A 21,327-nucleotide genomic window follows, 5' to 3' on the forward strand; every position below is an offset into this window, starting at 1 on the left:
AGCTTTTATTTAACTATACAAACATTTGTTTCTTGTACAATGATTTGATTTGCTTACAGTTCACATTTATAATCCCGTGTCTCCTTATGGTTGTAACCGGGGCAGCTAGTTGCATAGTAGTTGGAGCTGCTTCCTTTAAACCCAAAGGTTGAATGTTTGAGTCTTACCTCCAGCTGTAATATCTTTGAGCAAGGTACTTACCCTAAAAAATTGCTCCAGTTAAGAAAAAAAAATCCAGCTGTATAAATGGATAGATAATTGAAAATAGCTTTACACTTTAAGTTTCTTTAGAGAAAAGCATAAGTTAAAAAAGTAATGAAATTTAAACAAACTTTATTGATAAGGGGTAGATAATCAGCTGGCTCCACTGGTTTCAGTGGTGTCTCTCCATATGCAGTGCTCCTGCTGCATGACCTGCCATGGCTGCAACTCTTTAGAACAGTGAACAAAGAAAGTTCTGGGCTTTACCATGTGGTAAAAATTGCAGAAATGCGTCCTCTTGGACCCTGCTGCTCTGTAGGTCCAATAAAATGCACACAAAAAGCAGGAAGCATGTTGGGGAGGGTAATGTTGGAGAGAAGGAGGAAGGTGCCTCTCCAGTTCGTGACATCATCCTTTGCTTGGTCCAGACCAAACACGACTGGTTTCCATTTCGGCTCCTTCCTTTTTTTTCTTCTTTCAGCAGGATCAAGAGTGGGAGGAGAGAGAGGGAGGAGATTGTTGGAAGACCAAGAGTTTGTCCTGCGCCTACCCTGGTCTTGCACCAGTTCTGGAGAGACACAGGAGGGTCTCTTGTCCCTTTCCACTGTCTCATCCTTTCTGCCACATCTACTGCCTGGCTACACAACTATCCCCAAGAGGGTTGCCCTACTGAAGACGGAACGACCAGCAGGACAATGATCACAGAGCAACAACGCTGTTAGATTGCAGTTTTAAATTGCGGACTACAGCAGTGTAGCTCAGGGTAAGTGATCTTGTTCTTTTCCTCTGAGGTCTAAATGGAGTTCTCACTTTAGAGGGTTAAAGAAACTCATATTGTAAAAAAAACTGACAAAATATGTCTGAAAATTTACGTTTCTTAAATTTGCATTATTATCCGTCTTAATCTCGTTTTTCATGTTGATTTGAGTCGATTTGGAGAGAAGGAGGAAGGTGCCTTTATCTTTTCAGCAATTAATTCCATCAGCATTTTTATCCTCATGGTACTCCTGTTTGCGTGTATAAAGTGTAACAAGTCCAAAAAAGTTGTATAGTACAAATGTTCAGAAAGTTTTTCTTCGACAAGGTTAACACGTCAGGATAATTTAATGTATTTGCTTATACATTTTCCTTTGTTGTAGACACTATTCCCAGAAAATGTTGACATTTTGCAGTTGTTTTCATTGCTGTGTAATGCAGTTTACATTTAAAATGACATTTCAGGAGAATAACCTTGATTAAGCATACAAGAGCAGTGCCCCACCCAGAATTATAACCTGCACATGAAGTCTAGATTGACTATGCGCAGGAGTACGCTGGAGAATCAGAGAAACGTGATACTCCTCGTACTGTACCCCAATGCCAAGTGAAGGTAGTATAGTAATGGTGAAGGAATTATATCTGCAACCAAAAGTGTGAAGGTAGAGGTCCCAGGAAGGGAGTTTCCAGTCTCTGTCTCAAACAAGTTCATGCAGATTAAATTGCACAATCCAAAGGTGACCCATTAAAAATTTTCTATGCTGAATACCACTGTGAATTGTATCTGTCAAACTGTAGAAATCACAGATTATATTATATGTAGCTGTGCTCTTCTTACCACTGGTTCCATGCAGTGAATGGATATATGAAGTAAGCATCTGGTGTTAAAATTCCAGCTACATATTATTTCACATGAGGGCAGCATTGAGCACTCTGGCTGTTGGTGCTAAGACCTCCATATATAGACATGCAACTGGAGCAAAAGTTAAATGATGATGCAGTATAATCAAAATGTCCATCAGAGATAACAATCAAAAAAAAAAAAACTAAGTAATGTGGGTAACCAAGTACAGTGGTTTCTTTTTGCAGCATATTGTCTTGATGCTGGTATTTTCCCTTCAGAGTAGCTTGCTTTTGCAGTTCAAGTTAATTTTTGTGAGAGAGAAAAATGGCACTATGCTTGACTGATCTAAACTCCGCTGGAGCGGAAAATATACTTGCATGATATAGAAGCTGCATATTATTACATTTACTGAAAGTGCAGAAATATGTAAAGAGCAGGGTTGTGAGTACAATAGAATATGAAAACTCATATTGATTTCTTTATTTTTGTCCTCTCAACATTTGTTCAGTTATTATGGATGTGACTCTGAATAGCATGTTTCAAATATGTTACCTCTGCATGCAGAAGAATCTCATGTTGCAGAAACTGGGAGAGGGCCAAAGGAGGGGAAAAACGACTTTTGTCCGATCCCAGTACTGCCCCTGTTGGAGAGTTTAAGCAGTATTCTTTCAATACACTGCTTCTTGTTACAATCATTTATACTACATTCATTCATTTAGCTGACACTTTTCTCTAAAGCAACTCACAACTAAATATCAATTCATACAGTTGGGTAACTTTGCAAGAACAACTTAAGGTAAGTACGTTGCTTAAGTGACTTACAGCTAGAGGTGGGATTAAAACCTGGGTTCTTCAGGTCTAAAGGCAGCAGCTCTAACCTCTACACTATAAGCTCTCTTTGCCCTGCTATACTGAGTTTATCAAATACTATATCTAGAAATGTTACAACATATCCAGAAATCTGCTTTATCATTTGTTTTCATTGTTAAAAACTAGATCACATGTTTGTTTTGAAATTAATCCGACGGACTTTTCAAAGGGAGCCTGTGCCCTAAAACATTTCCCTGTGTGCTTTGCAAAATGATTCCTCACATGAAATAGAACTGCACTGACCATCACAGAACACTGATAATAAAAGAAAACATAATTTGTTCCTATAGATTTCAGAAACATGATGTGGTCCTCATAACTTACAGAAGTGCTCTGCTTGCTACTGCTACAGGAATAATTAATTGGCTTATTTTATGGATCAGACAGCATTTTTTATAGAATTTTTAGCTTAATGTACGCATTTTAACCGAATGACTTATGTCAGAAATTGTACTTAAAGTAATGGGAGAAATGGATACTTGAGAGATATAAACTTTCTGCCATGCAATTAGAGGTTACATTACACTAGATACAAAGGCCAAATACAACAAAAATCAATTCTGAAAAACATTTACGGCTATTCATTTAGTCAAACGTTTTTCTCTAAAGCAACGTACAACTCAAAGAAAACAAAAGTGCATTTCACAAACAGATGGAGTGTTACAGATGCAAACAGCCAATGCAACCTTGAAGTACCGTCAGCAAGTCCAAATACCACAGTTTTTCCCAAGACCCATTACTTGAGTACCAGAATGTAGAACTGACAGGGAGTAATTTTGTGTTTTAAAGAGAAAATACGGTCTAAACTTACTGTGCAGACAGAAAATCAAGAGAAATATGAGTCTGAAAGAGATGTGTTTTACAAGCAGTCAGAGCAGGGGGAGTGTAGCATTTTGGCTAGAGTGTTGTGAGAGATGAAATCTGGACATTCTTTACATGCTGGACAACTTCAGTGACCTTATTATTATTATTATTATTATTATTATTATTATTATTATTATTGTTTTTGTTGCTGGTGTTGTTGTCTTCTTTCAAAATTCATTAATCAAACTCCTTCGATTTGTGCATAACTGCTCATATATTAAAGGAAAACCAAAAGTACTCAGTGAAATTAAACAAAAGTTTGCTTGAATATTTGGGGGGATTCCTCATGATCCATCAGTATACAGCGCTTATTGTTTTTGGAATTTTTGGAATGTTTACTTTGCAGCATGATTAAACATTGTTTAAATATATGTGTAGATAAGACAGGAAGGAGGCAGGAAGGGCATGGGTGAGTACGGAGGAACAGTGGGTCGCTATATCGGGAGCAGCTTTGAAAGTAGCAATAAAGTGTGCTTTGTGTGTATATAAAATATAAAACAAATACAAATAAAATTAGAGTAAATAATGACTCATAAAGGGAGGATGGCAGTGGAGAGTAAATGCATGAATAAATGATCTTGAAACACAGCATCATAAACTGTAGCAAATTATACTTCTGTACTCCATGTACATAAAAAAAAATTAAAACTACATTTAAAATCCTACCTGAATATAGAATGGCCTTTGTTGAGTTTAAGGAAGTAGTGTGGATTGGTGACATGCTTTTCAATCAGTAGGTGGCAGTCTGTAGCCACAGTACAGCAGTCATCCATTGTGCTCTGACTGGTTTCTTGGTGTGTTACAAAAGCTTACCATCCAAAGTAAGTTCAGTATGGGTTTTAATTTCCAAGAAGAAAACATATGTTGATTTTTAGAACCCTTTTACATTTATGCTAGAAAGAGTAGTAATACAGTACTATGCAAAAGTCTTAGGCATTTAGATGTTCCACAAAAATATTTGTTTTAGACGGTTATTTTATGTCTTCCACATTAGTGTCAGTGGGAAAGAGCATATTTTAGATTTCCAAGCATTCTTTTTGCAAAAAAGTTACAATATTAAAGTAAGGGTTTTGTATGTCATTAAAGAAAGAAAGTACACATAGTCTGAAACCAGTTATCCCAAGTGGGGTGGCGGCAAACCAGAGCCTAACCCAGAAACACAGGGCCCAAGGCTGGAGGGGGAGGAGACACACCCAGGACGGGACGCCAGTCCATCACAAGGCACCCCAAGCAGGACTCAAACCCCAAACCCGCCAGAGAGCGGGACCCGGCCAAGCCTGCTGCAACCCTGCTTGGGACAAGTGGTTGTTGACAATGGATGGTTACTAAGCTTCGTAAGAAGTTTATTAATTAAAAGCATTATCTTTGGAAGCATTCTCACATATGTACAAATTAATAAATTAGTATTAAATAGAATTTAATTTTCATTATTCAATCCCTTAGGTAAATAAAGAAGTGTTGAAAGACTAAGAGTACTTAATTTCATGTAATTGCTGAAATAATGACCACTAGATTAGTCATTGGAAAGAAAATGAAAAAAAAAAAATAGTTGACCTTGACGAAAACTACTACTGTTGGTATTCTCTATATAACAAAAATTTAATTCAATTTTTAGAAATTTGGCATCATTCAGTAAATTTGGTTTAATATTATTTAAACCATGGAATAATTTCAAACAGAATTTTAAGAATTCAGAAGTAGTTTTACAGTTCTGTGACAAAAATAAATTTCCACCAGGAGCATGTTTAACAACCTGTCATTTAAGCAGAGGGAATTGGAGCCATATAGACAAATACATGTCAAGCCCCTTCATTAGCACAGGGTCTGTGTATTACTCCTAGGAAATTCTAGGGGAATATGTAAACAGTGCTAATACTTTTACTAACTATATTGGCTTTTGAGATACAGTGGATCAAACACTTCAGGATTTAGCCTCGTTTATATACCACAAAAGCTGACCATACAGATGCTCTCTGCATGTTATCCACTGTTTCACTGAGGGGATTTTTCCAGGCCAGGATGCTTACTAAGAACATACCTTTCAGAAGATGGAAAATGCTGAGTCTGCCAAAAGTTAGCTATTACTCATATGGAGCAGCCATTTCCACAGATGCTATTATTCATGCCACCCTGGGGCCCCTGCAGATGTTCAGCACCTTCCCTATTGTTGAACTGAGAAAGGAGCCATGCTCTTAGCTGTCCAGATGTTTTACAAATGAGAGTTTGAGGGTTCGGGGTATTCGCACTGAACATTGTTTGTGCTTCCCTGCAACATACTGTCATTGCCATGCATATCCTTGCATGTGACTGCATTTGAAGGGTAGAAAAAAATCCGCTACATTTTAGTAGCTAATTATCCTTCCCATTATGATCAATAACAGCCGAAGCCCTGGTGCCCCTCCGAAACTCTCTTTGGCAACGGCACAGCTTTTTGTACAATACAGGACAACGTACTATAAATGACTGGCATGTTGTCCAGGCTCAGAAGGGTTGCAGGATCCCTAATTTTGCAAACTCTCATACAGCTACTGCCCAAACCGCAAATCAGTTCAGTGAACCATCAGGTGAAAAGCAACAAAACACTTAAGGGACTTGCTTATAACCTGCTTATGCAATCTTGCATAAATCCTTCATTGTACACATTGCAATGAAAAGATTATGGCTTATAATTTTAAAAATTAAAAAAAACATACAATTACATTTATTCATTTAGCTGACGCTTTTCTCCAAAGTGACTTACAATGTTAAGGTTACAATTATTTACCCATTTATACAGGTGGATAATTTTACTGGAGCAATTCAGGATAAGTACTTTGCTCAAGGGTACCACAGCCAGAGGTTAGGCTCAAACCTGCGACCTTTGGGTCCAAAGGCAGTCGTTCTAACCACTACGCTACCAGCTGTCCCCAATTACAGTTAATTACAGGTGGGAAAAAAATTTAATTGTAATATAAAAAAACTCAGATGTTTTTAAATTATATATTACTTTATATTATCACCTCACCCGAAACTGCTTGTCCCACGTGGAGTCGTGGGAGCCTAATCCAGCAGCACAGGGCGTAAGGCTGGAGGGGAAGGGGACAAACCCAGGACAGGGCACCAGTCTGTCACAAGGTACCCCAAGTGGGACTTAAACCCCAGACTCACCAGAGAGCAGGACCCAGCCAAGCCCACTCTACCACTGCACCCCTTCTTGACAGTACTACATTGTTAAAATACTAAGTTTAAAACGTAATATGACTATCAAGTAGCTGACCTAACTGAGCTTTATGAGGAAGTGTGTTTAAATGTTTATCATTCAATTTTTTTTACACAATGAAAATTCTGACAGAACTACTGCATATATCAAGACACTGTTGTCACAAAAAGAATTTGATCGGTGGGACAATTTCTTCACCCACCTCTAACCTCTACCATTTACCAGTCACTAAATACATAAGAGACTTTTTTCTTTTTTTCAGGTCTCCTGCCTGGTGCTATAAAATGGGGAGACATTGGTATTTGATGCTATGCGCCCTCATGGGCCTGGCTTTCTTAGGCCTGCCTTTAAACACCAAGGCTCAGGAAGGTAAGACTGCTTTTTTTCTAATAACCATAATTGGTATCTTTTGTTTCACAGCACAAGACTTCAAGCACAAGACTAATGCCTCCTTTCCTCTGATGCCTATTCATATGAAATAAAAAATGAAACAAATATTTAATTATTTAAATAATAATAACAACAACAGCAAACATGCTATGCACTAAATGTATTAATGGAATTGAAAATGAAATTCTGCTGTGATGTTTAAAACTTGAGCCTTTTGAAATTTGTTTGTGTCATTATGAGCCTTCAATCCAGGCAGTTTTAAGCAGCAATAAGGATATTACTTTGAAAGCAGACAGGAGTAACATATTTATTATTTTAATTTTTTGTGTTAGCTATAAGAAATATAACTGAAAAATGTTCCTATCTTAACACTTTAGTGAAATAGTTAATTGGTGCAAAGATTGTTTGTATTATTACAGGATAAATTCTGTCCATTCAGCAAGTAATTAATTACAGTTTGTAAATTAAAGTGACAACTATCTATAGAGTCGCCATGAGTCGACATCGACTCGAGGGCACCTCACAACAACAACAATAAATTAAAGCAATGTTTCAATAAGGCTCTATTTCAGCTGTGACAAGGTATTTTCACCAAGATAATAACAAAAGAGTCTGTTACTTTATGTCAAAGCACTTAAAAAAGTAGCATGGTGGCAAAGTACTGGAGTTATGGCACAGCCAAAATCAAAGCTCAGCTCAATGGTACGGAATGATAAAACAAAGGTGGGGTGTATTACTGTGGCAGTGTTTCAGCAGCTTGGAAGAGTAGAACACATTTCTTTCAAAAAAGCATCGATCACAGAACCAGTAATAACAAAGTAAAAACTAAAAAAAAAAAAAAAACTAATGTAAAGCAATTTTATGTGACCTGTGTTCATAAGATGATAAGAAAGGTAAGGTAAGGAATGTTGAGGCTTTCTACATCTATATTTTTGTTTTTCATGGTACGTTATAGCATGAAACAGCTGAGCTGTAATATTGAAAGGTTTCAGAACAGTACATTTCCCAGCTACAGAGTCATTTTACGTCTAGTGGTATTTTATTCATAACCTGTCTTCTGCAAAGCACACAGACACTGCATTTCTTCCATAAAAATGCCAACAACTGTGTACCTACTATCTACTACTTCTTCCTATTAAATTTCAATCAATCATAATCATTAGTTAAGGTAAATATAATATCACAACTGAATTAATAATAATTTTTTTTTATTTAGTGGAGGCTTTTCACCAAAATCCACTTACGATGTAGTTATACCCATTTATTCAGCTAGGTAATTTTTATTTGAGCAATTCAGGGTAAGTACTACAGGAGGAGTGGGGAATCAAACAAGCCATTAATCACACTACACAGCACCTCTAAGTGCATATTGTTTGAAGGCTTTGTAGAGTGAAAGATATAGGCAGCGATCTTGTGAGCTTTTCTTGTATCGCAAACACCTGTGAGCCACACAATGTGTCAATGTATGGTGCACCCTGCATCACACCCTATACTTCCTGTGTAGATTTAGAATCTCTGCAACCCTGCAGCTGACTACAAGCCATTGATAATTAATATCTGGGTGAAAACATAACATTGAAAGGTAACCTGGAAATAATAATTTTGGGCTACAAATGAAAAATATGTTACAGTCATGCATAAATATACATCTTTTTTTTAGTTAATTTGAGGTCATTTTTTAAAAAAAATCCATTTTTTAAAAAATAAGAAATAATGGCAGTTTTCTTCCTCTTGCAAGAGAAATTTGCCCAACACGGTTATTTTAGGGAATGAATTAACTGCATTTTGTGAGAAATGGGTGTACTTTTATTGCCTTCAGTTTATGGACTTTATCAAACTGCAGATGAAAGTCTTCAACAGAGCTGAACAACACTATAAAGGAGCCTACTAAACTAAACAAACTACAAACTAAACATGTACAATGGGTCCGCAAGTTACAGATTGTAAAAGATGTTTTATGGCTGATGAATGTGGTACCTCCATTAATCAGCAGAGTCCTTCTTCAATTCACCAGACAAATATAACTCATCCATGCCCCATTGCATAGGACTTTAAAAAGAGAGAAGCTGAGTTCCAAAGACTGTGGAATCGCTCTAAATATGCATGCTCTTCATAGTACTTTGACTTATTCCTGGTTTATTGGATTAAGACCCTCATTTTCTAAACTTTAGTCATGAATTTTTGAACCACGCTCCTTGTTTTTCAAATCAAGACCCTTTGGATCTTGACCATAGCTCCTCAGACCATGATCAGGCCTCTTAGGATCATGACCCTGGACTAAGACCTGTTTTTTAAATGATAACTGGCTATCAGGATGTAGACCACTGCTCTTCAGATTACGACCTGGGTCACAGCTCAAACCATGCCTGCAGCAACGACACTTATCTTATTCCTCTGGGTTCTCCTCAGTGTCTTACTCTCTAAAGCCCCATCCTGCGTCTTCTGTTTCCTGAGTCCTCATAAACAGCAACAGAACCCTGGTGCGCGTCTGCTCCATCTTAATTTTGCAATTCTGCACTTTAGTTCCCAGCAAGATCTATGAGAAATTATAACAATATGAAAATTTGTCAGTTTGTTTGTTGTGGAGTGAGTGTAACATATTTCCATTCCCAGCCATTAGTTGACAGGAAACCACACCCAAAGTTGGAAAAAGGGACTGGATTAATTCAAACCATTTTAGCTTTTACATCTTTTGTCTGGTGCTCCTAAGGGTTGGTGGTCAATACCAAGAAAAATATTTTATGTGTTTATAGGATAAATCAGTCAACAATAAGCATCAAACAGGTAATTGGAAATTAGGTGGTTTTTATTTTCAATCATTTAAGATTAATTTTAATGTAGGCCAAAGTTAATAACAACATTAAAGCTTTTATTTATTTAGTACAAGACGACTGACATTTATCTGATGCTTTTCTCCAAAGCACCTTGCAATGTTAGTTTACCTTTTTATACAGCAAGGTAATTTTAATGGAGCAGTTTAGGATAAGTACTTTGCTGTAAGATACTACAGCTTGATGTGGAATCCAAACCTGTGACCTTTGGTTCCAAACACAGCAACTCTAACCACGACATTACCAGCTGTCCCTTGGTTATAGGACCTACCTGGAGAATAAATCAAGGTGCATTCTCTGTTATTACAGTTTTATTGAATGTATACATTTTTATGTATACCATATATCCCGCAATGCACTTGGACACTGAGGTAACTTGGGTTCATGGAGTGTTTCAAGGCTTTCAACATCAGACCCCCCCAATGAGGTGACCCAGGGTTGATTAGGCCCCAGCCTACATTTACGTAATGTAACCTTGAGACCATGGTTCAACTTGTCCTGATCTACAGCCATGTAGATGTTCTCACCACAGTCTCAGTCATGGCCTTCCTCATTTGGCTAGCTTTGATACTCAACATACAATAGGCCCTATAGAGAGACTTCCTTGCAAAGCCCCTGAACCCTCCTTCACACAGTGTGCTGAAAAAGCACATAGATTCTTTCCAGTCTTTGAGTGGTACTGCTGCACCAGTTCCTCATTCCTCTGTATCTTTAGCCTGTTCTATCCATTCTTCTCAGACTCTAGCAAGATGACTTGCTTATCAGGTTCTGAGAGCAAAACAATGACTGACCTTATAAATGTCTCTGTGATAGCGTTTGTGAACTTTAGTTACCTACCTAAGTCAACTGTCAATTGCCAGTGTCGTGCTGTTACCAGGAGCACTGAACTGGCAGTGAGTACTGATTTTGTTCTTTCACGTTCCTTGACAAATGCTATGGCCTACTTGCTGGCCAGCAGGTCCTACTACATGTATATGCTATCCTCACACTGATGGACTCTGCCACCACCTTGAGCACTTGATCATGGCGCCATCATTAGCGTCTACCATTCTGTGCTTTTACTGAGGACATATTCCAATAATGCTCTCTTCAAACAAAATAGGCATTATGGAGAATCAACTTTTCCACACCTAAAGAGATGGATGGGGAAGCAGTGAACTGCACTGAATTTAATGTAACTGTGCTCTGCCCTCCAGACCTCTGCCAATGAGACTCAATGCCTGCTTCAGCAGCCCCAGTTTCACTCACGTCCCTGTATGGCAGTATTTCCCTTACCTGTATTATCCCTTGCCTAATCTCCTCCTGTAAGGTCTTCAAGGGTAGCTGTAACTTGTAGCTCTGCCCATACAGGACAATGCTTCTCAAGCTGCAAGGTAGACCAAGTCACCTGTAAAGGAAACAGCTTTTCTTTTATTCGCCTTTTAAATGCCACAACTATTGACATTGGAACTTCATAAACCAGAAGGGACCAGAGAACTCATAGCAGGATGCCACATCAATGCTTTAAACTTACCTAAAACTCTTTATTAATCCACTGTTGCCAGCCATATTTTGCAAGTTGCCTGAATCATCACTGTATCCCTCAGGCTGCTACCAGGCCACTTGCCTAAGCTTTTCACTGCCTTCTCTGAAACGGAGGGAATCAGTGTATTCCCTGTTGTAAAGCAAAACTTATCTCTGGGTTTCCCCTTCATCAACACCAGTGGTCTGGACTTTGCTATCTTAAAACTCATCTTAGCCCATGTAATAAACCACTCTAGTTCCTGCAAAATCCACCTACATCCTGGGACACATTATGTAGTCACTGTCAAGTCATCTATGAAGGCTCTGATGGGTGGTTGCCTGACACCAGACTGCATATATAGACCTATAAACTCAACCTTTGCCTTCATATGCATTTTCATGACCAGCACAGAGGACCTCTATACTCAACCTTTGCTTTGACAAGCATGTTCATGGCCAGCACAAAAAGATTCATGGAGATAGGACAGCCTATAATTATCCCTTCAGCCAGCCTGTGCCACTCAAATTTTGCTCATCCCAATCTAACCCTCAAACTGAAATCGCTGTAGTATTCAAGAATGAGGTCCTTGATTATACCTGGGACGAGGTAACATACCAATGCCATCTCCACTCAAGCCATCGGCATTTATGAGCCAAGTCTACCGTGTTCTTACAAGCCTATCTGATCAACTTGGTCACCACATCAGTATGCTCTTAATACACTGGCAAGAATTCCACTTGTCTGCAATGACATGTCAATATAAGCATTCCTCCTCAGAAATGCATATATTTACATATCAGTGCAGATAAGTGGAATTCCTGCGAGAGGTCTGAACTACCTGACCATTGCAATCTGCGTTCACAGGCTGACTGGATAAATAGTTGGCCTTTCAGAATGAAAGACCTGACTGTTACAGGCTGCCATATTCTTACAATGAATCTTCACAAGCAACAGTTAAACCTATGAAGGACAATACATTGGCCATTTGTCTGAAATATGCCAGCCACATACACTCATACTTGTCTGTTAATTCTTACTTTCAGACTTTGTGTCTCCACAAGTTGGGCCAATTATATCTGTCCATGTGACTGATTTCTTTGATGTTTCATGAGTAATTGATATGTTCTGTTCCTCAATAATAGGAGAGAATGGTTAGACTGGCTCAGCTTGTGTCTGTCCAGTCACTGACACTGGCACAACAATGATGGTATTGATGACAAGTTACCTCTATTTTAATTTCATTATATAGGCATTCCTCGATTTATTAATGTGTTCCTGAAAATGATGTGGATATGAAAATTTTGAATACTGAAAGCCTATTTCCCATTATTTTAAATGGGAAAAATAATTATGTGTTCCAAGTCCATCCAAAAACCCTAACTTGTCCAAAATATTACTAGGACACTGTAAAACATCTGTTTAACTATAAACCCATGTTTTTTGCACAATATAAAATGTCTAAATTTCCATTTACATTTGTTTATTTACCAGATGCTTTCCTCAAAGCAACATACATCTCGGGAAACAGCACAAAAGTGCACTTCACCTATTATCTTTGACATCCTGCTTTCAGACTCCCAGGGCAGTTTTCTGTTGCTTTGCAGTGCTGCTAAACTCACTCTGTTAAAGCAACATTCCCATCTCTAAAACCAACAGATGGAGAGATCTGGACATAGACACATCAGCATCATTTTTGAACACACTTTGGATAAATTTTGTTAAACCGGTCTTTCTTTCATAAGAAAAAAAAAAAAAAGGTTTATCAAAAGTCAAGAGCCGTTAAATTTTTGATATAGAAATTTTGGATAAGCAGTTAATAAATCGAGGTATACCTGTATATGTGTACATTTTTGCTGAAGCGATTTGTATTGAGAGCCTTATTAAAAGATATTGCAGTTAATCCCCTGCAGTGACCAACACATACAATGAAATACCAGTGCCTATTGGAAATTTTGCTGCATATTAATGCAACAAAATATAGAGATTCAAAAGTAATGCCATCATATGGAGCTTTGCAGAAAGCCTATACAAAGTCTACCCCTTTGCTGTGGAACATCACTTCTGTGAAGGCAATGGAAAGAAAATACAATGCACTGAGACAGGACACATACACAGGGCTCAAGATATATGAAGAAGAAGAAAAACGCTTGTGTCTAACCTCTCACTGCAGCTTCTGTGTTTCAGTGTAATGTGCCTTGTACATCTATCACCAGCTTGCATTTAAAACTGTATCAGAATGTTCAAAATGTTCCCCTGTTTAAACAGTGATGAACATGTGTGCCAATTCTTGATGTGTCACAAAGGTTGAGATAGGGAGGACAGATGTCTCCATTTCTGATGTCTGCTTGTTGACATTACAGTATTTCACTGATGAGCTCAGTCTCAATAAACTGATATCTCTCGATATCAGCTGGGAGGCTGCTTGCACTGAACAAACACAGGTCAATTCCTATGTCAGGATTCAAGTATAATATAGCCTGTCCGTTAACGTGTCACAAGGATGGGCCACATGGTCATCACTGGTCTCGTGATCACTGGGTTATTTTAACATGATTTTGCATGAAAGGGTTGAATTTCAGAGGTTGGGAGGTTTTTTTGTCTTTCATTTACCCCATGATGATTAAGCTCTTCAGAGCCAACAGTTGCAGAATACTCAAGATATTGGCATAGCTTATATGATCAGCGTTTTCCAATGTGATCCAGATATAAAAATAACTCTAAATAGTGAATTTGCAAATTTGGGTAAGTATACAATTCCAAAGATTGAGCCTACATTCAGCTACCAAATTTGTGTCTTTTATTTGGTATGACTGCAATGTGGTAAGCTAATATAACCCACATTTATTAATTGATGGGGTAAATAAAATAAATTTTTCAAATTTTTGGCATTACAAAACTCAAGAAATATAGGATATACTGTGTATATCATATATACTGTATTATATATATCTTTTCCCTATTAATAGTTCATAATCTTTATCCCACACCTCAATTCAATCATCATGCAAAAATGTATTTTAATGTGCTTCTGTAATGTTTGTACAGTAGACCGTGTTTCTTGATGACTATAATGGAAACACGAGGTAATGTGTCTGCATGTCGCATCCTCAATTTAACGCTTTCACGTTGCATTTTGTTCTCTGTTTTCTCTCTCCTTTAAGCACAAGATTCTGCTGATGTTGTGTTCTTAATTGATGGATCACAGAACGTTGGAGCCGGCAACTTCCCTCACATCCGCAGTCTGGCTCTAAGTATCATTGAGAGGCTTGCAGTGGGAAAAGATGCAATCCGAGTTGCTGTTGTTCAGTATAGCACGGACCCTCAAGTTCATTTCTATCTAAATAGTTATGACAATAAGGCTGCCATTCTGGATGTGGTCAAGGGGCTTAACTTCCAGGGTGGAGTGGAGGCAAATTTGGGGGCAGCCCTGAAAGAAGTTGCAGAAAGCCTATTGGGCCCAGAAGCAGGTGGCCGGGCTGAGGATGGGATACCTCAGGTTGTTGTGGTCATCAGTGCTGGACCCTACAGTGATGATGTCAGTGAGGGCAGCAGGGCCCTTGATTATGCCAACGTATTTGTATTTCCACTCGGGGTTGGCAGTGCTGGCAAGGAAGAGCTGGAAGGCATTGCCACGGATAAGCAATTTATGTTATCAGCCCCTGATTTCAGAGCTATAGACCAGCAGAGGGATCCGCTGTTATTGTACATTATCGGCGTGGCTCAGCGCACCATTATCTTAGAAACCAGTATACCTGAAGGTATGTAACTAAGCGAGTTGCCAGGTGAACACATCCCATAAACATTTTAATTATACTTATTCCTACTGCATCACACTACCTCACATTATAGTTGGCTTTATTTTTGTAAAGCAACATGGTTAAATATTATCTGTCCTACGTTATCAGCAAAGTTAAATGATTATATTTAATAATTATTCAATATTTAATACTAGTTATAGTCATTTGAAATTAATTGGGCTTAAAGTAGGTCAACTAAGACTTTAAGTCTGAAACATCTTTGTGAGGCAGAGCTGAATACATGAGTGGAATGTACATTTAGTATACTTTGCTATTAAAATTTACAGTTTTAAGCAGTGCTTTTCTGATATATAAAAAAACTGGTTTAATGTATCTATATATATATATATATATAAATATATAATGTACATGCAATTCTATTTGCTGGCATTACATGCATGTATGTTCAGTCATTATAGTACATTAATAATTTATCTGTAAAACAAGATATCCTGAAATAATTCTCTATGTGATCAAATTAACTGAAACAGCTCATTTCCTTTTCCAGCTCTGGATGTTTCCAAGAGGGACATCATTTTTCTCATAGACGGAAGTCAGAGCATGGGGGCAACCCATTTTAATGCAGTCCGTGATTTTATCAAGCAGTTTGCTCAGTCTATGCCCATCAGCCCAGACCAGGTGCAAGTGGGTGTGGCCCAGTTCACCACGAGTCAAAAACTAGAAATGAACCTGAACACCCATGGCTCCCGGGAAGCCCTTACTGCAGCTGTTGCGAAGATCCGCATCAGAGGTGGGACAAAGGAGATCAACACAGGAGCTGCCATGGATTTTGTACGGACCCAGATGCTAAGGCCAGAAAGAGGGAGTCGGATCCAGCAGGGCGTGCCTCAGTTGTTAGTGCTGGTGGCTTCCAAGAAATCCAGAGATGATGTGGTTCAACCTGCGGAGCAGCTGAAGCAAATGGAGGTCCTTATCGTGGCAGTTGGCTCTAAAGCAGCTGATGAGAGGGAGCTAAACCAGATTGCAACCGCTCAGTCCTTGGTCCACATGCTGAGGGATTTCCGTCAATTGAGTCGCAATCCAAGAAAACTTATATCATCTCTTTCAACATTATCTGTAATTCCTATACATGGGACTGAAGTGCCTACAGAAACAGGTATGGATTGTATTTTAGTCATAATGTGATTTTCCTGATCTTAATCAGAGATGTGTCAATAGAGAATTTCTATTGAAACCAATAGTTCACATGAAAAAGTTGCTGAAGTTTTGAAAGTTGGTATTCAAAATACCTTAGCCATTAAAGTGTAAAAATTTAGACAGGTCTTTCTCCATTTATGCCATTTCTTTTATCTTCATTTTTCTCTACAGTCACTGAAGTAACGACGATACAAACCCAGAGAATTCTCAGAGACATTGTCTTTCTTGTGGATGGGTCAAATTACGTCGGTGGTGCCAACCTGCCATATGTTCGTAACTTCATCTCCAGTGTGGTAAACCAGCTTGATGTGCGTCCTGACCGGGTGCGGATTGGTCTGATGCAGTTTGCAGGAAGTCAACGGACTGAGTTTTTTCTGAACACCTTCTCCAATAAACAAGATGTCCTAGATGCTGTTGGTCGGTTTGACCTGATTGGGGGTACCACTCTGAACACTGGGGCAGCACTGCAGTTTGCCTTGACAGAGCACTTTCAGCCTTCCGCTGGGTCCCGGAAAAGACAGAAAGTTCAGCAAATGCTTGTTCTGATCACTGCTGGCAATCCTCAGGATGAGTTTAAACGTGTGGCTGATCAAGTTGCTCTGGCAGGAGTCATGACCTTCGCGATTGGCATAGGCCAAGTGGATGAAGACTTCCTGAGAACGGTTGCCTTTATACCAGACCTGGCATTCATGGAGAGCAGTTTTAGTCGCCTGGAGAATGTCGCTGCACAAATCATGACTCCTTTGATAACATTAGAAGGGGACACAGATACTGTTCCTGGTCCAGGTTAGTTTCCTATACCGCAGGCCTCAATACTTCTTCTTATTTGCAGATTTAAAATTGTTCAGTTGAGTTTTCAAAAACTTTGTCAGTTTGTATGTTTGTTATAATTAAAAACTTTCTAATATTTATTTAATCAAGCTTTAAATATAGCATGTCAAGAAGGTATTTTCTGAATATAGGTTTCCTTTATTTAGCTTTTTTTGGTTATTATACCCAGTGCATATTAGTTAGTACCTTTTTCCCCATTTAACAACAACCTATTTGTTATGTGTTTTGTGAATGTGTGGAAAGACGAAGTGTGTGGGATACACACTGTTTTTCTCATTACAGTTATTTCTGGTGAAACACAATAGCTGCATTCTTGTGAGAAGCTGTGTCATATAAATTAAGCAATTAAAATTTTTTATTCACAGTTGATAAGACAGGATAAGACAGGGTCTCAGCGGTGTGGAGCCTGTCCCAAAATCATTCTGTATTTGGCTTGTCAGGACACACACACACACCACCAACTTATCTTAAACTGCCAGCAAGACTTGTTTAGGGGACAAGCAGCCAAAAAAGTCATTATCCCTATATGTTCACACATTCAGTTTATATATGTGTATACAGGCATCCATCGATTTACGAAATCCATCCGTTCCTGAAAATAGTTCAGGTATCAAAATTTGATACTGAAAGACTATTTACAATTTATTTTAATCCGAAAAAAATAATATGTTCTCAGCCCGATCTGAAAACAATAAACAAATTTTCCCCAATATTACTAGAATGCTGTAAAATTTATAACTTGAAATTATGGGTTGATAGTTATAACTATAACTATCAACCCAAAATTTCAGCAGAATGTGTGAAACACATTTACACACTCACTGCTTCCAAGTTTTCTTTGTAAAATAGATCAACTCTCTGGATGAGCACGAAGCAGAGATCCACTGAGTTTGTCAACTTTATATTGTGAATAACTGTGCACCCAAAAACCATCAGCTAAACTTTTCCTGCTAATTGCTCTCATCATCATGTCTCCACAATCATGCAATAATACCAATATATCTGACAGACACTCCTTCGCTTTTCCGACACAGGATTTCAATTGTTTTGGACACATATGAATTATAATTATTTTTTGTTCCATAAATATAAACTGCGTATTAATTTAAAAAACAAGAGCTGAAATTTGAGATAGAGTTTGTAAATTGATGCACATCAAATTATTATTTCTGGTATAAAATACATACAGGTGATCCCCGATTTACGATGGTTTGATTTACGATTTTCTCGACGGTGAGCTGGCGATGGACATTCTATAGAAACCGTACTTAGAATTTTGAATTTTGATTTTTTCCCCTGAAAAACGACATGCGGTGCGATACTCTCTCGCGATGTTGGGCAGCAGCAGCGATCCGCCTCTTCCAGCCTGCCACGCAGTCGTACGGATACCCTTTCTGTTCTGTTTTCTGCATCCATAATGTCACAGAAACGCCCATCTGTGTCTCCTGCTACTGGTGGGAAGAAGAAGAGGAAGGCAATTACTCTTGAGGAGAAACTCAGTAATTGCCCAGCATGGAGGCGGCAAATCCGTATCACACGTATGATGTTCAGTAGGTTAGGTGTATTTGACTTACGATGGGTTTCGCAGGGGGCGCGGCGGGCTTGGCTGGGTCCTGCTCTCTGGTGGGTCTGGGGTTCAAGTCCTGCTTGGCGTGCCTTGCGACGGACTGGCGTCCCGTCCTGGGTGTATCCCCTCCCGCCTTGCGCCCGCCCAGTGTTGCCGGGTTAGGCTCCGGTTGGGACAAGGCAAGCGGTTTCAGACTTCGTGTGTGTGTGTGTGTGTGTGTGTGTGTGTGTGGTGGGTTTCGCAGAACGTAACCCCATCGTAAACCGGGGACGACCTGTATTAAAATGGACCGATAAAATGAAAATGTTAAGTCTTTAATTTATAAAATTAGTTATGTTTTAAAAAGTTGTTTCTACTTGCCTACTTCGTAAGGCAACTTGGTTTTCACCTGTTTTTGCATTTTTTGCACTCCTTCCATTTTTCAAGTATACGCATGACTTGTTCCTGTAAAGCAGCGAAATGGTATCGGTAATTAAACACCTATTACGTCAGATTAGAAAGTGCAGTTTTGACGAAATAATGATTTTGTGGTAGAACTAAGGGATACAAGGGATGGCATACTAAACTAAAGCAACACTTCATTGGGGCGCGCGGCGGTCTGAGTTCGAATGGGGTGAAGAAAGACGCACAGGGGCAGCGTTCATCTTGAGCGTTTTATTTAATCAGCGGCACACAGAGAAATAACGGTCTCGGTCTGCGGATCCCCGTTTTCTCCAGGACCTACGCCTCCAGCCAGCCAGCCAACCCTCCCACCCTGCGTCACACCCCAGGCTCTCTTTTTCGCCCACTCCCAAACAGGGTCACCCCATAATTTCCCCCAGAACTGTCCCCAGTAGTTGCACACTTACATTTCAAATTTTTCCCATAATGCAACTATTTATAATAAGCGTATTTCCTGCTCGAACACCAATGCGGGTCATTGCAACATTGAATAGACATATACACATACACATACACACAAACAGTATACACATATATAAATCCTGCCCTCTGATTCTGGAACAGACTCCAGACTGCTGTGGCCCTGACTTGAATTTAGTGGTGCGAGAGGACATGGGTTTTATCTCTGCTCGGTTTGCATGGGGTTCAGATTGTTGCATGTTTATTTTGTGTATGTGTCAGAAAGTGTGTAAATGAGTGATTCACTCTAAGTAGTGAACAGCAGTACATCCAGCATTGTAAGTCACTTTGGAGAAACCATCTGCTAAATGAGTAAATGTAAATATAAAATATGTAACAATGATGTAACACATTCATTGAGGCGGGAACAAAAACTTAAATTCTTTAATAGGCTTTAACATACAGTAAAGCATTAAATTAATTTATCCTCGTTATTTATCATGTTCTCTGATCCGTTGTACTATGTGGTACTCATCAGTCTTACATGAGTGTTGTTTTAAAAAGCAAGAGTGGTGAGTTTTTTTCCTTTCTTGACAAATAGGAGAAGCTACTGGCGGTGAGAGGGATGTTGCCTTCCTGATTGACGGTTCTGATGCAGTTGCAAGTGATTTTCCCAGTGTCATCGACTTTATTAAAAGAGTCATTGAACCTCTAGATGTTGGAAGCAATAAGATACGGATTGCTGTGGCCCAACATAGTGAAACACCAGCTCCTAACTTTTACTTGAACACTTACTCAACCAAAGAAGAAATTATGGCCGCTATCAATGGCATGACTCCAACTGGAGGCCGTTATCTGAACACTGGAGCAGCCTTAGTATTCATGAGGGACATAATCTTTTCACCTACGTATGGCAGCAGAGCAGCAGAAAATGTTCCTCAGTTTTTGATAGTTCTGACAGGAGGGAGGTCAAGGGACAATGTGAGAGATCCAGCTGTGGCCCTGAAGACAGGGGGTGTTGTGCCCTTTGGAGTTGGTGTGAAAAATGCCGACAGAAGTCAGATAGAAGCCATTTCTTACAACCCAGCCTTTGCATTCAGCGTCAAAGAATTCAGCCAACTGAACACCGTCCAGCAGCGGCTTGGAAGTTATATCAACCTTCCTAAAGAAAACTTAGAAGTTATTCTGCGTGAAGGTAGGATATATTGGTTGTTAATACTTTATGATGAAAGTGTACACAAATGTATTTTTCACTGTTGCTCTGTCATGGTTTGATATGCTGCTGTTCATTTAAATTTTTATTTTTTTTTAATATTCCTGTACATTCTGCTTCAGCTGATATGGAAGATACTGAAAAAGATGTCGTGTTCTTGTTGGATGGGTCTGATGGGACAGAAAATGGATTTCCTGCAATGCGAGACTTTGTTCAGAGAGTAGTAGAGAAACTGAATTTGAAACCAAACAAAGACAGAGTTTCTGTGGTTCAGTACAGCAGAGATCCAGAGGCTCATTTTTATTTGGGCTCATACTCAACAAAGGAAAATGCCCTAGATATCATAAGAAACCTAAGGCACAAGGGTGGAAAACTTCGGAATACAGGAACAGCTCTCCAGTTTGTCGCTGACAATGTCTTTTCTGCTTCTTCTGGTAGCAGACGTCTGAAAGGTGTTCCACA

The 21,327-nt window shown here is 39.0% G+C and overlaps 1 protein-coding gene across 2 annotated transcripts in view; it reads left to right on the forward strand.

Moving 5' to 3' along the window:
- The first annotated feature begins 727 nt into the window (after positions 1-727).
- Positions 728-21,327, forward strand: part of col6a3 (collagen, type VI, alpha 3) — a 120,622-nt gene continuing 100,022 nt past the window's right edge. Inside the window, exons 1-6 of one of the 2 annotated variants that reach the window (XM_029248605.1) lie at positions 728-964; positions 6,997-7,103; positions 14,621-15,217; positions 15,765-16,373; positions 16,586-17,200; positions 20,254-20,847. In XM_029248605.1, the coding sequence (XP_029104438.1) occupies positions 7,019-7,103; positions 14,621-15,217; positions 15,765-16,373; positions 16,586-17,200; positions 20,254-20,847 (2,500 nt within the window). In that variant the 5' untranslated portion in view covers positions 728-964; positions 6,997-7,018. The remainder of the gene's footprint in view (positions 965-6,996; positions 7,104-14,620; positions 15,218-15,764; positions 16,374-16,585; positions 17,201-20,253; positions 20,848-21,327) is intronic. The other variant, XM_029248606.1, reaches the window with a different exon arrangement.

The sequence above is a fragment of the Scleropages formosus genome, chromosome 24 (assembly GCF_900964775.1).
Source record: "Scleropages formosus chromosome 24, fSclFor1.1, whole genome shotgun sequence".
NCBI lineage: Eukaryota > Metazoa > Chordata > Actinopteri > Osteoglossiformes > Osteoglossidae > Scleropages > Scleropages formosus.